General features: G+C 46.7%; 1 protein-coding gene across 2 annotated transcripts in view; it reads right to left on the bottom strand.

Moving 5' to 3' along the window:
• SYT12 (synaptotagmin 12) overlaps positions 1 to 15378 on the bottom strand; it is a 206846-nt gene that overhangs the window by 105514 nt on the left and 85954 nt on the right. For both annotated transcript variants that reach the window (XM_077460785.1, XM_077460784.1), the window contains exon 3: positions 10877 to 11070. In XM_077460785.1, coding sequence (XP_077316911.1) covers positions 10877 to 11070 — 194 coding nt within the window. The remainder of the gene's footprint in view (positions 1 to 10876; positions 11071 to 15378) is intronic.

Here is a 15378-nt window from a genome sequence, read left to right as displayed (position 1 = left end):
CCACCGGAAAGAGCTCGAGCAGCACCAAGTTCCGCAGCAATCCCCCACCCGACCATGCAGCGGGCCATGGGCCCGCACTCCATTTGCCTTGAAAGAAAGCCCCAAAACCCGTGGACCCCGCCGCATCCGTGTAGAGCTCCAAATCAAAATTGCTCACCGGCCCGGCCATCCACAGCGCCCGTCCGTTGAAACGCTCCAGGAAGACATGCCAAATCCGCAGATCCTCCCTATGATCCTTCGACAGACTCACGAAGTGTCGCGGGGAATCCACCCCCCCCGTACTGGCCGCAAGTCTCCTACTGAAAACCCTACCCATGGGAATTATCCTGCATGCGAAATTCAACTTCCCCAGCACAGACTGAAGAGTCCTGAGCTGCACTTTACGCACGCCTACTAACCCCCGGATCTCTGCCTTCAGCGCTGCCAACTTGTCATCCGGTAAGCGACACTCCATCGCCTCCGAATCCAACACAATGCCCAAAAAACTGAGCACCGTCGTCGGCTTCTCCGTTTTCTCGGGAGCCAGAGGAATACCGAAACTCCGTGCCACCCCTCCCAGCGTTGTCAAAAGCACAGCGCACCGCGCCGATGAGGCCGGACCCACGCACAGGAAATCATCGAGATAATGGATGACCGAATTCACTCCCGCGACGTCTCTGACCACCCATTCCACGAATGAACTGAACTTCTCAAACAGCGCACACGAGATGGAGCATCCCATGGGCAGGCACCGATCCACATAGTATTCCTCCCGCCACCGACAGCCCAGAAGCCGAAAACTCTCGGGGTGCACCGGCAGTAACCGAAAGGCCGCCTCAATGTCCGTTTTAGCCATCAACGCCCCCCGGCCATAACGCCGCACCCAAAACACTGCCGCATCAAAAGACGTGTAGGAAACCGCGCTCAGCCGGGGGTCGATGGCATCATTCACCGAACCCCCCTTCGGATAGGACAGATGGTGGATCAAACGATACTTACCTGGTTCCTTCTTCGGAACCACCCCCAATGGCGATACCACCAGGTCCGGCAGAGGCATCTCCGAAAAAGGGCCCGCGATCCTCCCCAAAGCCACCTCCTTCCGCAGTTTCTCCGAAACCCCTTCAGGATGAAGCATGGCGGACCGCAAGTTCCTGGACACCGGGGGGGCCGTCCCGAGGACGGCCGGAATATGGAAACCCTCCGCAAACCCCAAACCCAGAAGCCCCGCTGCCTCCCTATCCGGATATCGATCGAGAAAAGGACGCATCCTTTCCAGTCTCACCGGTGTCGTCCCTCTTGTTCGAAGGCTCCCCGGCCCTGCCCCGTCCTTGTTTGAAGCAGCGAGACACCGGGTGGGCACCCCTACAACCGGAGCACTCGTGCTTGTACTTGCAACTCCCTGCGAACCGGCAACTACCTTCATTGTACTGCCAGCAGACTCCCTTCTTTCGAACGGCCGATTGACCGGAAGCCCCTGATCCACCGGCCCCCCCCTGAAAAAACTGACTCGTAGTCCTCGCCGACGACATAAGGCGCATCCACAGACTGATATCCTTATGATCCCAGCGAAGAGCCGGTCGAATCGCCCTCCGTTGCCGAAACTGCTCGTCATATCGCAGCCACGCCAATCCCCCGTAGACTCTGTGCGCTTCCCCTATCGCATCCAAGTAGCAAAACAGAGCGGAACAATGCTCTGGATTCTTCTCCCCAATCACGCTGGCGAGGATCGCGAACGCATGCAGCCAATTCGGGAAGGTCCGCGGGATCAACCGGTACCGCCTCTTCTCCTCGTCCTCCTTCTTGTTGTCTTCCGGCTTGACCCTATCGAGGTTGAACTTATCTAGGGGCAGCAGAGAAAATATCTCCACGTATTCCCCCTTCCAAATTTTCTCCCTGACCTCCTGTTTTAAGTGCGCACCCAACGGCCCCTCAAAACACACATAAACTTCGCACCGCGCCGCGTCTGCCAACCTAACCAGGTCCTGTCGTTTTGCTGCCTCCCCCGCTTTCTCCCCCGCAGCCCCAGCTGGTGCCGCCGGCACGGCAGCCACCACCTGGTCCCCTGCGCCCGGAGCCGTGACTGTCTCCGCCGCAGCCGGCGCGGTCGCCCCATCTGTCGCCCCCCCAGCCACCGGCGGAGTCGCGCCCGCAGCCCCCTCTACCCCCCGAGCACCACCCACCGGAGCGTTCCACGCCGCCCCTGGCCCCGCCCCCCCGCCCTCCAGCCTCCCGACCAAGTCCTTGAGGCCCGCCAGGAGGCCCGCTAGCCCCCCATCCGCCGGAACGCGTCACTCTCCCGCTGTGCCAGATGCGGTGCAAGCGGGGCGGAAACCCCCCCGCCGCGGGCAATCCCCGGGTCACCCCCCCCCCCCCACTACCCGACCCCCCCCAACCAACCCGCCCCAAGGACCCCTGAAGAAGATCTGACTTACCGGGCCGCCTGGAAGGATCGCCTCCAGCCGCCGAACCTCCACCGACCGCCGACGGAACGCCATCCGGTCGCTCCTCTTCAGACGACGACAGTTCGCCTTCCGACCGGTCCTGGGCAGCTGCTCCATCCCCTGGCGACATCCGTCCATGGGGCCCCGTCTGGGCAGCCGACGAACCGCTCCTGGGCCGTCCTCTTCGCCGCCCCACTGCCGACTTCAGAAACGCCTTCCCCCGGCTTTTCACCCGCTGCTCCGCAGCCGTGGGCTCACTGTGGCATGGCGGCCGCCGCCCCACAGGATTCTCGGCCTCCAACCCCTGCGCAGGCCCTCCGGCAGCTCGGAACTGCCTACTTCGGCGGAGCCCCGCCCCCGCAGCGGCTGCGCCACGAGACGTGCCCGGATCTTCTTCGCGGCGGACCGCCGCGCTGATGGAGGCCGGCGCCGGACCGGCCACCGACCCCACGGAGCTGCGCCCAGCCCCCCATCCGCGGCCCGAGGCCTCCACTGCCCGCCGGGCTGGCCGTTTCGCGGGCGGCTCGCAGGGGGCGGGGCCAGCGGACCCCGCATGGCGGAGCGGTGCAGGCCTTGTGTAATCTGGGGAGAACCTGGCCGGCGGGCGGGACCGCCGCACCCGGGCCGAGCCTTCCCCCTCCACTCTGGAACTGTCCTGGTCCCCCCCGAGGGCAGCCGCCACCTGTTCATGGAGCCAACGCTCCCCGTTCGCCGCCGCCGCGGCCCGCAGCTGAAGCACCAGGTCTCCGAGCGAAGACGCCATCCTGCCTCGGGAACTGTAAAAATTACACTGCCGCCGGGGCGTAGAGCGCGCACACGTCCGTGCGCTGACTCCGCCCCCCGGCCAATCGCTGCAGTCCGCTGTCTTCATGCCAGCCCTGCACCTACGCTGTGCTTTCGTCTGCGGGCTGTGCTTTATAATTCAATTGGACCAACTTTCAATATAAATTATCAAAAAATGAGTATTTTAAATATATAACTAATACACTAAAGAATAAATGGATAAATGATTATATTTGATTTTACCTGCAAGAGTAATAGAAGATCAAAGAATTTATTTCATATAATGATATTGGTGCAATAGATATGCAACGAATCACCATGAACAAATTAGCCAGTTCATTACACTGCTCTTTGTAAGCTAAAGAGTGCAGCGCTATGCTGCCCCTCAGAGCTTGCTGAATCCTAGAAGCAAGTAAAGGGGAGATAAATAAGTATATAGAAATAAGAGCTGTGTTGAGATGCTATTAAGTTAAAATAAATAACAGTGTATACCAGAGCGCAGAGATCCAGCGTAACAGCGGTGCCTGTATCGTACCTGTAGTGTGAGTGAAATGACAGCGCTGCTTTTTAAATCCTCCATCCATCGAGCTGGCGTCTGACGTCACCGGCTCGATGCGGACAGCCAATGGGGAAGGTAGTGCGCATGCGCAAAGCCCGTCGTGTCGACGTCCAAACTGCAATCCCCATAATTCCACAGTGCTGACACAGAAGGTCAGTATAGATGGATAATAGCGGAGATAGGGCTGCGCTGGCTTTCCGCCCTAAAAGGGGGCGGGAAAAAGAAAAGCCATCACAGAAGCAGATAGGAGGACGATCCTCAAGGCTTCTATCCCATTAGGGATCGCACGCTCACATCCACCCTGAATCGGGCGATCCCTAATGGGATAGAAGCCTTGAGGATCGTCCTCCTATCTGCTTCTGTGATGGCTTTTCTTTTTCCCGCCCCCTTTTAGGGCGGAAAGCCAGCGCAGCCCTATCTCCGCTATTATCCATCTATACTGACCTTCTGTGTCAGCACTGTGGAATTATGGGGATTGCAGTTTGGACGTCGACACGACGGGCTTTGCGCATGCGCACTACCTTCCCCATTGGCTGTCCGCATCGAGCCGGTGACGTCAGACGCCGGCTCGATGGATGGAGGATTTAAAAAGCAGCGCTGTCATTTCACTCACACTACAGGTACGATACAGGCACCGCTGTTACGCTGGATCTCTGCGCTCTGGTATACACTGTTATTTATTTTAACTTAATAGCATCTCAACACAGCTCTTATTTCTATATACTTATTTATCTCCCCTTTACTTGCTTCTAGGATTCAGCAAGCTCTGAGGGGCAGCATAGCGCTGCACTCTTTAGCTTACAAAGAGCAGTGTAATGAACTGGCTAATTTGTTCATGGTGATTCGTTGCATATCTATTGCACCAATATCATTATATGAAATAAATTCTTTGATCTTCTATTACTCTTGCAGGTAAAATCAAATATAATCATTTATCCATTTATTCTTTAGTGTATTAGTTATATATTTAAAATACTCATTTTTTGATAATTTATATTGAAAGTTGGTCCAATTGAATTATAATGCTAATTAATTGTTTTATCTCATAAACAATTAGCAATTTTTGTCTTCGGCATGGAGGCTTTCTGCCCCAACTCCCTCACATAATTGAGGGAACCATATTGCTTATTCTTTCATTATAATTGAATATTATTCATTATTTTATTTTTCAATTCTAAAATGTATTTTAAATTTTGTTTTTTATTTCTGTAGCGCCTGCTTACCTCCATCTGTGCCCTGCATTGGGCTTGGGGGGTTTCTATTTGATCCTATCCCATAGCCTTCACCACTTATTCCATCCTTTATCGGCTCCTGTATTGCGTTGTTTAGATTTTACAACTTGGGTAAGCATTGCTCCTTTCTGGACCAAGCATATTGAGACTATCATGCACCATAAATTTCCCGTATTGCAATTGTTTATGTATCAGATAGTGTTGTATAAATGTACATCTTATATGTATATTTTTATAAACTTTTTCTTTGTGTTATTGTTAGTTGCACACTCCCCTGAAGAAGCACATTGCGAAACATGTCGGGAAGAAGTGCGATCATTTTACCAACCAACACTCTCAGGATCCCCCATACCCCATAGCTATGTATTTCTTGTACAATTAGTGTATTTGTTACTGATGTCTTTATAAAATATTTTTAATATATTTGAAATAAAAATCTATGAATTTTTTTTTTTAAATTTTTTAGTTTTTTCTATAAACTGTACCGTACAAAAATCCCCTGTTGCATCTCTCCCTCTTCTTTTCCTCCCCTTCTCCCGAACAGGGGATAAGGTCTTTACCACCAATGTAAAGCAAAGTGCTTATGGCTACAAATTTCTAAATCTTTGTAGGTCTCAGTAAAGTCTGTCAGAACATGCGATATTGGTAAAAGATCTCCCTTCATATAGCCAATCTTGGAGCTTCTGGTCCTTTGTATAACCAACCCTGGAGATTTTGGCCCTGTGCTGAAATCTATGCCGAGCATTATAAATTTCAATTCTGATATATACTATTGTAATAATAAAGGTTCATTTCACCCAAAAGTGTTATTTAAATTATGGATGTAGCATGAGTCTGTCCCTGGCTTCTGATGTGTTTTGGTTGCAGCAAAATTGCCTTGCCATCATTTCCAAAGCGTTTTCGGTTCCTTAGGAGTTTTGGATGTTCCTGTCCACCCTGGGCAGGAACACCCTAAGTGGATCGAAACTGTCCACAATCAATATCAGGGGGTTAATTATGATGGGGTGAATGGATGCTTGTTCATAGAGACACATAGTGCCCGACAAGCCACACCCCTGTTCCTTCTTCCCAGCAATTAGACTGGTGCCAGCAGGGGCAATTGCTCTGCAGCTCTTAGTACCCACCTCTAGAACCTAGATGACTGGGGAGGTAGCGTAGATCAGAGGACCTGGTGGCAGTGAACATGCACCATAGGTACGTGGTGGAAAAAGTTACTGGGGCATTTTTATGTTACCCAATGCCCCATAGCCCTTGACTTAAAAATTTGTCATCAGCAGCAGCTCCCAAAGTTCTGTACCCGAAGGTGCACTACACATAAAAGTAGTTTTGAAAAGTCGGTTCAAAGGTTTGCACATATCTGCCCGTTTCTGCCACTCCCGTTGCATTTTTCAAAATGTAAACAGTTCAGCAGGGTGAGTGGGAACTTAGTGAGGTTGTTTAACTTTCCAGGAATAACCAAAATTAACTGTAAGTAGCCCTAAGCACTTTGCTTCTTTCATGAAAAAGAAAGGACAAACTGGTTTAACGTGAACCTTTCCTTTTCCTTAAAAGAAATTCATTAACAGCCTAAATACACAGGAAAAGCTCTCAGGTGGCCCCACATACCTCTTTCCAGGATCTTTACCACCGTAGGAACCCCTAAATCCAGGAACTCTGTTTTCAAAAAAGTAGAGGATTCCCCTTTTCTCCTGTTCTCTATTGGTCGTTAAATATAATGAACAGTTTTAATGACCAACAAGAGATGCAGGACAAGGGAGAACCCAACCATGTGCATTTAAGAGTGCCTTGGGATTAAGGACTCCTGGAAAAAAGAGCTAAAAAATGTAACAGGTAGGTATTATGTAATCATTTTATGGAAAGAAATGGTTATTTTTAAGGGTAATATACTTTCCTCAAGCCTCTTCATGTAATCAGTGATAGGGTCCGCTTTGTTCATTCCTATTCATTCCATATTTTATTTATCAGAGACCATGGACCTAAATTTAGTTTGAAGCACCACATACTGTTAAAATCTAGTATTACAGTTGGAAATAATGGTACTCTACGTGAGGATATTGTGCCTGTTAGGGTTGTTAATAGTTGAGTGAATGAAAAAATAGCTAAATGGTGGTATAGCAGACAATCCCCCAGTATAATTATGAAATAACCCAAAAAACTGAACAAGCATTCAACAGTCCAGCACTACCAATTCTCTGCTTGTTTTATACTCAGTATTTCTGCCCAACCTTCATGAGATACCCATTTCTAGAGCAGTAATACCTATTACTAAAATATTAATTTCTTATTTCTAGAACAGTATTATGCAACCAGTAGATCACCATATGCTATTGAACTTAAAGTCCATCCACTGGTTGCCTATCACTGTTCTATGATAGAACTCGATTTGCTTTTTAAGTCACACACAACGCTGAGAACTGAGAAATAATCTGGTGGTAAATTCGGAAGAAAATATTATGATATAACTATATCTGCCAAGTGAAATTACCTAGTTCTATGTAATCTTCAATTTATATTACATAGCAGAGTCATTTGGAGATATAAGTGCCGCTGTGTTACGGAAGTAATTGCATTATGACTGGAATGTTGCAGAGATGATGCACCGGAAAGCTCTGTACTGCGGCTAGGTTCTAATACTGACATTCTATTAAGTGTCTATTACAGATGAGTATAGACCCATACCCAGAAAAGACCATTACTGTAATGAGCCAGTAGAGCATGAAAAGCACTTCTGGTAAATGGAAATTAAAAAGCATCTTGGTTGGTCATTGTCACGATGGTACAATTGCCATTGGTAGAAGGACTTAACCTTTACAAAGAATAATAAACGTAATGTTATACAGTATGACGTACATTGTACATGGTTGTATGAAAGATGTTGTATCTTGTTTATGTTGTTGAATGATATACATGTTTGCAACAAATTTCCCTTTCATATGTAGTAGTAAGTTCATCTAAAACTACATATAGTTTGGTTTGGTAAGGTCACTAGTAATTTGGATTATTTTGGGGGACCTCTTTTATCCCTCATGGATTTCGCATCCAATCCAAGAATTTTGAAGTCAAATTGTTGCGTCATGATTAAAAGAGACTGTGCTGCCAGACCATTCATTTCCCTAACAACCTTCATTAAAATGTATAGGTACTCCCATTTGCTGACATCCAAAAGGACTAAGACTGCTGCTGGTTGTCGCCATCTTGGATGTGATGTCAGCTGTTCCATCAAATTTAGAACTGTCACTCAATTGACACACTATGGTATACCCCTTCACTCACCTGACAGCTATTTAAAAGATTATGTAGGGAGGTGATAGGAGTGGTGGAGGACCTGGGACAGCACAGACAGTAATTAGACTCTGACAGAAGAGGAGAAGGCTATGAAGTGGTCGAAGGGAGAGTAACTTCGTATGCTCTAGGAAATCAAATCTTTTTGGAGTGGCCTAATTCCTTAGTAAGTTAAAAAAAAAAACAATGAAAGTGAATGAAAAATGGTTAATGGATTGTAAAAGATGCTGTAAGTATTTAAAATACTGATTTTTTTTGTGCTTTTACCTGTTATTGTTTAAGTTGGTGACAGGGTCTCTTTAAAGAGACCTTGTCCATGCAGAGCAAATTGACAATGTTTGTACATTGAGGCTTCTGTCGGTCAGGCTGGTGTATGCACGGGCTGACTGTCAGCCAGTTTCTGTTAAACTGGCTAATACCAGCCGGTATTTGGCTCATCTGTACCAGGCTTAAGCATTGTTGACTGGTGTTGTAGACAATGTTTGGGCCTACTGATCAACTAATAGACATGAGACTTTACATGGGTGGAGGTTTCACACTCCCTTATACCCAATGGGTATTTTCACTGATTGCAACAGAGGAAGTTGAGTATCAGGGTTCTGGAGGGGAAACTTCTGCAAAAACATTATTAATTTGTCTTAAATAAGTAAGGTTACACTATCTCTTTAAAGGATCGCTATGGTGAAAAATATGGTATGTTGATAATTATATGGGTTAATACATGTGATGATAGCATTCAGTATATCAATTGCTTTTTAAATTTCACATTCCTTTATTTATATTTTCAGTGGTAGTGCGTCTATAAGGGCGCACGGGCACTGCACTCTCTCTCCAACCACCCCCATATGGCCGATAGATAGATTCATGCATTGCATACATCTACCCATGGCTGCTGCTGCCACCCCCTAATCAGGCACCCGGCCCCTTTTCGGGCGCCAGGCTCCTGATTTACAGTGGCAGTGGAAGTTTTTGAAGCACCTGATTAGAGCCATAGACTCTAATAGGCATCAAAAAAAGTGACCTGTGAGCGCCATGCTTGGGACTCACAGTTCTCCCAGGTGTGTTAGAAAAGTGAATGAATATTCGCTTTCCTAACACTGAATCGCCTCTCTGCCAATCAGGTGCTTGGGTCTGTTACCCCTTACCTGATTGGCTGAAATGACAGGCGCTGTGATTGGATGCCTATCAGGCGTCCAATCATAGGAGAGGACAGGAGAAGACATCAAGGACATGAAGGAGCATGGAGGACACCGCTCGCCGTCATCACCAGCTGCCCTACTGAGACAGGGTAAGTGCCTGGCAGACAGCGAGTGGGTGGGGGGGGCACAGTGGCAGCATTTGCTGGCACAGTGGCAGCATTCAATGGGCACAGTGGCAATATTTGATGGGCACAGTGGGAGCATTTGATGGACACAATGGCAGCATTTGATCGCACAGTGGCTGCGTTTGATGGGCACAATGAGGCTGCAATTGATGGGGGTTTTTTTCAGAATTTTTCAGTTTGTTTGTGACCCCCCCAAAATTTTGAGCACCTGCCGCCACTGATTATGATCCTCAGTTACATGCAGACAGTGTCGGGACAAGCCAAAGTACCGGTACCTCCCCTTTTTATGAACTCTGAACTACTTCAGCAGTCTAATTTGGAGGCCCAGACTTTTTTGCGGCACAATCCTTTTGAAGTTTGCTACACCTCATCCTGGTCCAGCACCAAGCTTTCCAGAAGAAGTTGGGACAGCCATAACACAACAATGGGGGAGTAGCTGCAGGAAATATTAAAAAGAAAGATTTAAGCTAATCGAATAGGAGGCATTTGTAGTCTGTTCCAATCCTTGTCACTACCACTTTAAAGCAGTATTTAAAGGGGTTGTAAAGGTAGAAGTTTTTTTTTATCTTAATGCATTCATGTGTTAAGATTAAAAGCCCTTTGTCTGCAGCAGCCCCCTAACACTTACCTAAAGTCCCTCTCTGTCCAGCGATGTCCACAACTGTCTCAGCCATCTAGATTCTCCTTCCTTATTGACTGAGACACAGCAGCAATGCCATTGGCTCCCGCTGCTGTCAATCAAAGTCAGCTAGCCAATCGGGGGGAGAAGGCCGGGCCGGGTCGGGACTCCATGTCTGAATTGATACAGAGAGCTGTGACTCAGCTCGGGTGCCCCCATAGCAAGCTGCTTGCTGTGTGGCACTGAACAGGAGAGAGGGGCCAGAATCACAGAAGAGAGATCCGAGAACAGGAGGTCACATGTTTGGTTTGGGGTTAAATACCACTTTAAGCTGTACAGCTTGCTCCACTGGAAATAAATATACTGAACATGTTACATGTCACATACACTATATTAGTCCTATAAATTTATCAGGATTCAATGTTTTTTACACAGTGCTATCTATTTAAATGGACAAATCCTCCAAAATGCTACGGTAATTAAATAATTGTGCATTTAACCTGCAAAAAAATTAACACTATAATGATGGCCGTTTGGGAGGAGACATGGGTTCCTGGGGCACAATCCCATTGTTGGGGTCTTCACACGGTATAAATAAACCAAACACCGTCCACCCAAACCTGGAAATTGTTTACATGATCCATTTGTTCTACTCACCTTCCTTTTAACATCTGAGTACGATGTCCCATATTTATGCTTCAGATATCTATAGTCATAGTTAGGGAATGGAGAAGGTGATGGATAATTCCCAGATTTACACAGCTTCCAAAGATATAAACCCACCACGCCAAGTAGCGTCAGCGCACCAGCTATGTATATTCCGATTTCCCATTCTGGAGGGCTTGTGATGACTGTAAAAGTGGCACATAAAATAAGCGTGAGTACTTTTATGAAGAAATATAAATGGAACATAAAACAAAATGACAACAACCAATGTGTACGATTATCAGCATGAGATCAACAATCCAGTTTAGGCGTAATATAATATGCTTCCTATTCTGCTTCTACAGACAGTATTTATTGTTTTGAAAAGCAAGACTTGATATCAGATAATTAGATTGTGACTCATTCCAGGTCCCGTTAGCTGTGAAGGACATTTCTAGGAGTTTCATATTTAGTCAACTCCCAGAAACCAATACAGTCAGTCCATTTTTTTTTTCACTTGATTAGGCCGCGTACACACGGGCGGACTATCCGTCCAACTAAGTCCGTCAGACAATCCGACAGACAGTCCGTCCTACTTTTGAATGAACGGACTTGACCACACACGACGAACAGACAGTCCGCTGAAAGCTTGCGCGATGACGTGTACGGCACGTACGACGGGACTAGAAATTCGACGTCCAATACACTGCAATGCAACCTTCGGCTGTGTAAATCCTTTCTGAGCATGCGCCATACTTAGTCTGTCGAACTAGTCTACTCACAAGCGGACTGTCCGCTGAAACCAAGTTTTGACGGACAATATTACGCAAATTCCGAAAGACTTAGTCCGCCAGACTGTCCGCTGAAAAAGTCCGCTGAAGCCCACACACGAGCGGATTGTCCGCTGAAACACGTTTCAGCGGACTAAGTTGGACGGACAATCCTCTCGTGTGTATGCGGCCTCAGTGTCACCCATACCCGGGGTTGCAGGTGTAGGTGTCACCCGCTGCTCCACTTGCTGGTGAAATCTGGTATCATGACTCCTTAAGATAACTATTACTGAGATTACTGAGAAATATTGAGACTGCCAATCCTGACTTCTTTTCTAGCAAATTATAATCCCCTGGTTGTTACTCTGGGTTTAATACTGTCAGGCTGGATGTGGCCCTTGCTCATCTTTACCCAGCCTTACTCAGAGCACTATTTCTCCCTCTGACACCAACAATGAAGCATTGCTACATTGACACCAAGGGTGGGGCATCATCACCCCCTCCACAGATATAAATAATTGAGCACTTTTCCTCCCAGTAAAACCTGGCACACACCACTAGATCTTTTTTTTCATTCAACCCGAAAAATAAAGTCTCGTACCCACGATCAGATTGTTGGCCAACAAAGCGTCAGACTTTTGTCCGAAGGGCATGTGCCAGGAACTTGTCTTGCATACAAACGGTGCACAATTGTCGGCCAGCAAACACAAATGTAGTGACCTACTACGAGGAATATCAGTTCTTGAGCACCATCCTTTGGGCACCTTCTGCTAATGTCGTGTATGGTGAGCCTTGATTCCAAGTATGCGTGTTTGTACTTTCAACTTTTGTGTGACGCACTTGAGTACAGACGATAGGAATATCTGACTACAGACGGTTGTCCACCAAAAATTTACTAGTCTGCCATCCAACATTTGTTGGAGGAAAGTTGGTCAACAATTGTCTGATGAAGCGTACTAGCGGTCGGATTTTAGGCCAACAGTCTGTCATCACACAATTCCCTGCTGAAAATCCAATCGTGTGTACGAGTCTTTACTAACAGCACTGGTTAAAGCCACTGTACTAATGATCTGATGAAAGTGCATCAATCTCCCCTGCTATTCTTTTGTGTTCTGACAGGGGGTTCCCCCCCAGAACACTTCGATCAGCGCTGTCAGCCATTGGCTGAGAGCGCTGACATTTGCATACACATGAGCCAAATGTCGGACAGTTTTTATTGAAGCGGCTAAGGTTGCTGGACATTCAGCCCATGTGTACTAAGCTTAACACCAACAATGGTGCACTGTTTCCCCCACTAACACCAATGAGGGGTCCCTATTCCTCTTTCCACTGATCACACTCTCATTTATTTATATTAGATCTGATTGTCTAAACCAAAAATCAAGCAAAGACAATTAGCGCAACCTTCTTCTGTGCTAAAAAAATAAAAATTGCTGCTCTCACAACAAAAGTGATTCCACCACACCGAACTTATGAAACAAAACTATAGAGTGTAGTGCAATTTCAATTAATAAAATCAATAAATCTAAACACAGTTTCAAGTAAACCTAAATGTCACAACTGTGCTATGTGATATCTTATTACAACATATAATTAATAAAGTGCGTAAATGTCCATATAAAGTGATTATATCAATTGCACTGTGATCTACAGTAAGACATTCGTCCACAAAAAATGGTAAATGATCCACGACCATCTGACAAATCTTTATGTGTCAGCCACCACTCGTGCTTCACTAACCGTTCACCCTAATGCTATGACCCTTACATTACCAGTAAAGTCTTAACAAGCAGTGGTTCCCTATGTCCATATGTCCCTCTCCAAATACACAGATGTACATACAGAAACGGAGATAGAACACGCCCAATCTACCATAGTGCTCTCTGTTTAAATATTTATTACACTTAAAAGAGAAGCAATACACTTACAATAAAAAGCACTTGAGCAGTGCTAGCTGAATATTGCATATGTCAATTTACAACCAAAAATAGAGATGGGCATGAGACGACCTCACACTCCAGGCTCCGCCCCTTATACATGTTACGTCCAGGGGTGTGGACTTCATCAGATCTTTCAACAACTGATCACATGCACTATGTCATTTTTTTTTTTATTCCCACTGATCACCAGACCTGATACCTGGTCTATTCTATGACCCCTGATGCGGCATTTTCTACTCCCACTGGCCACTGACCCCCCAGCACAGATGGAACCCCCCCCCCCCACTGCAGTTATTGTCTTCCAACAGGCACCGCCCATGGCTGTCAGAATACACGAACAGCAACTGCATCTAATTGGATACAGCTGCTGTTGGGCCAAAAACGTTCTGGCTCCTTTAGTTTTTCAATCAAAGGATGTATGGTGAAAGGGTGGCATCAAGAAAAAGTAGCTATCATATAACAATAATGCTATTGTGTTGTAGCTCTGAAATAGGCTTCTAAAAAGTGTTCAGAACCCTGTTCAGAATCTTCCTCTCGCACAGCAGCAGGAGTGTAGAGGATGGTTGGTACACAAGGGAATCTGTGTGAATTGGGATGAGTGGATGCTACATGTACACTGTTATAACGGAGATGGTGGCATGCTTATGTGTGATGATGGCCCTACAGGAGGCACAGTACATGTTTAGCCTCACCAAAATGTACCATCATCATGGTTCCCAGGTACTGGACTGCATGTTCAAACGACCTACTTTCCTACTGCCAGGGAAGTGGTTATAGCTAGAAATTTTGATAGATCCCCAATTTAAAATATACAGTTAATGATATATGCATTCCTACCAAGCGGTCAAATCATTTTAAACAAGACATCACTGATATCTGTAGTTGCATGTAGAGAAGCACTGAAGTTGTAGCCCCCCTCTCCTTATTTTTTTTAGAGATTCTTTACACCATTTGCATTGAACTATGCTGGGCACCTTTGTCCAGGGCAGTCCCAATCTAAAGTCAAGGCAATGTGCCTTGTTTCTTACAGTGTCAGTTCACACTACTACCACATTGTAGCAGTCCCGTGTAAAGAAAAGAGCATAAAGTAGAACTTTAGGCAAAAGTTTTTTTTTTTTTTTATACCATAGAGTAAGGGAGCGTCATAACCCGTGTCAGTTTTTCTTTTGCCACCTGTGTCCCATTGGGGAGATTTTACTTCACTTCCTGTCCCATAGCCAAACAGAAGGTGAGAGGAAATTTCTGCAAATGAAGGGAATCCATTGGGGACCCCCAGGTCACCAGAACTAGTGTCCCCATTGGAAGATTTCCCCTCTAGTTCTTTTCTAGGAACAACCCAACATTTAGGAATTTCTTTCACGTTCACTTTCAATGATTATGATAATTAGGACAAATAGAAGGGGTGGATCTCCCTCCCAGGAGCACACACAGCAATACAAACTGACAGGTGTTCTAATCCCTCTCCATTATGTCCAACACTAACACCCCTTTCACACCAGGGCGTTTTGCAGGCGCTATAGCGTTAGAAATAGCGCCTGCAATCAGCCCTAAAGAAGCTGCACCATTGTGTGTAGTGTGAAAGCCCCGAGGGCTTTCACACTACAGTGGTGCGCTGGCAGGACGTCAGAAAAAAGTCCTGCCAGCAGCTTCTTTGGAGCGGTGAAGGAGCGGTGTGTTTACCGCTCCTCCACCGCTGCTCCCCATTGAAATCAATGGGGCAGCACTGTAATGCCGCCGGCAAAACGCCGCTATTGCGGCGTATTGCCAGCGGTTTTAACCCTTTCGCGGGCCGCTAGCGGGACGC

Source organism: Lithobates pipiens, unplaced genomic scaffold (genome assembly GCF_037356315.1).
Source record: "Lithobates pipiens isolate NorthernLeopardFrog02 unplaced genomic scaffold, aLitPip1_a1.2 Scaffold_10, whole genome shotgun sequence".
In the NCBI taxonomy this organism is placed as follows: domain Eukaryota; kingdom Metazoa; phylum Chordata; class Amphibia; order Anura; family Ranidae; genus Lithobates; species Lithobates pipiens.
The sequence above is the reverse complement of the archived record's forward strand: the minus strand, read 5'-3'. Positions and strand labels throughout refer to the sequence as shown.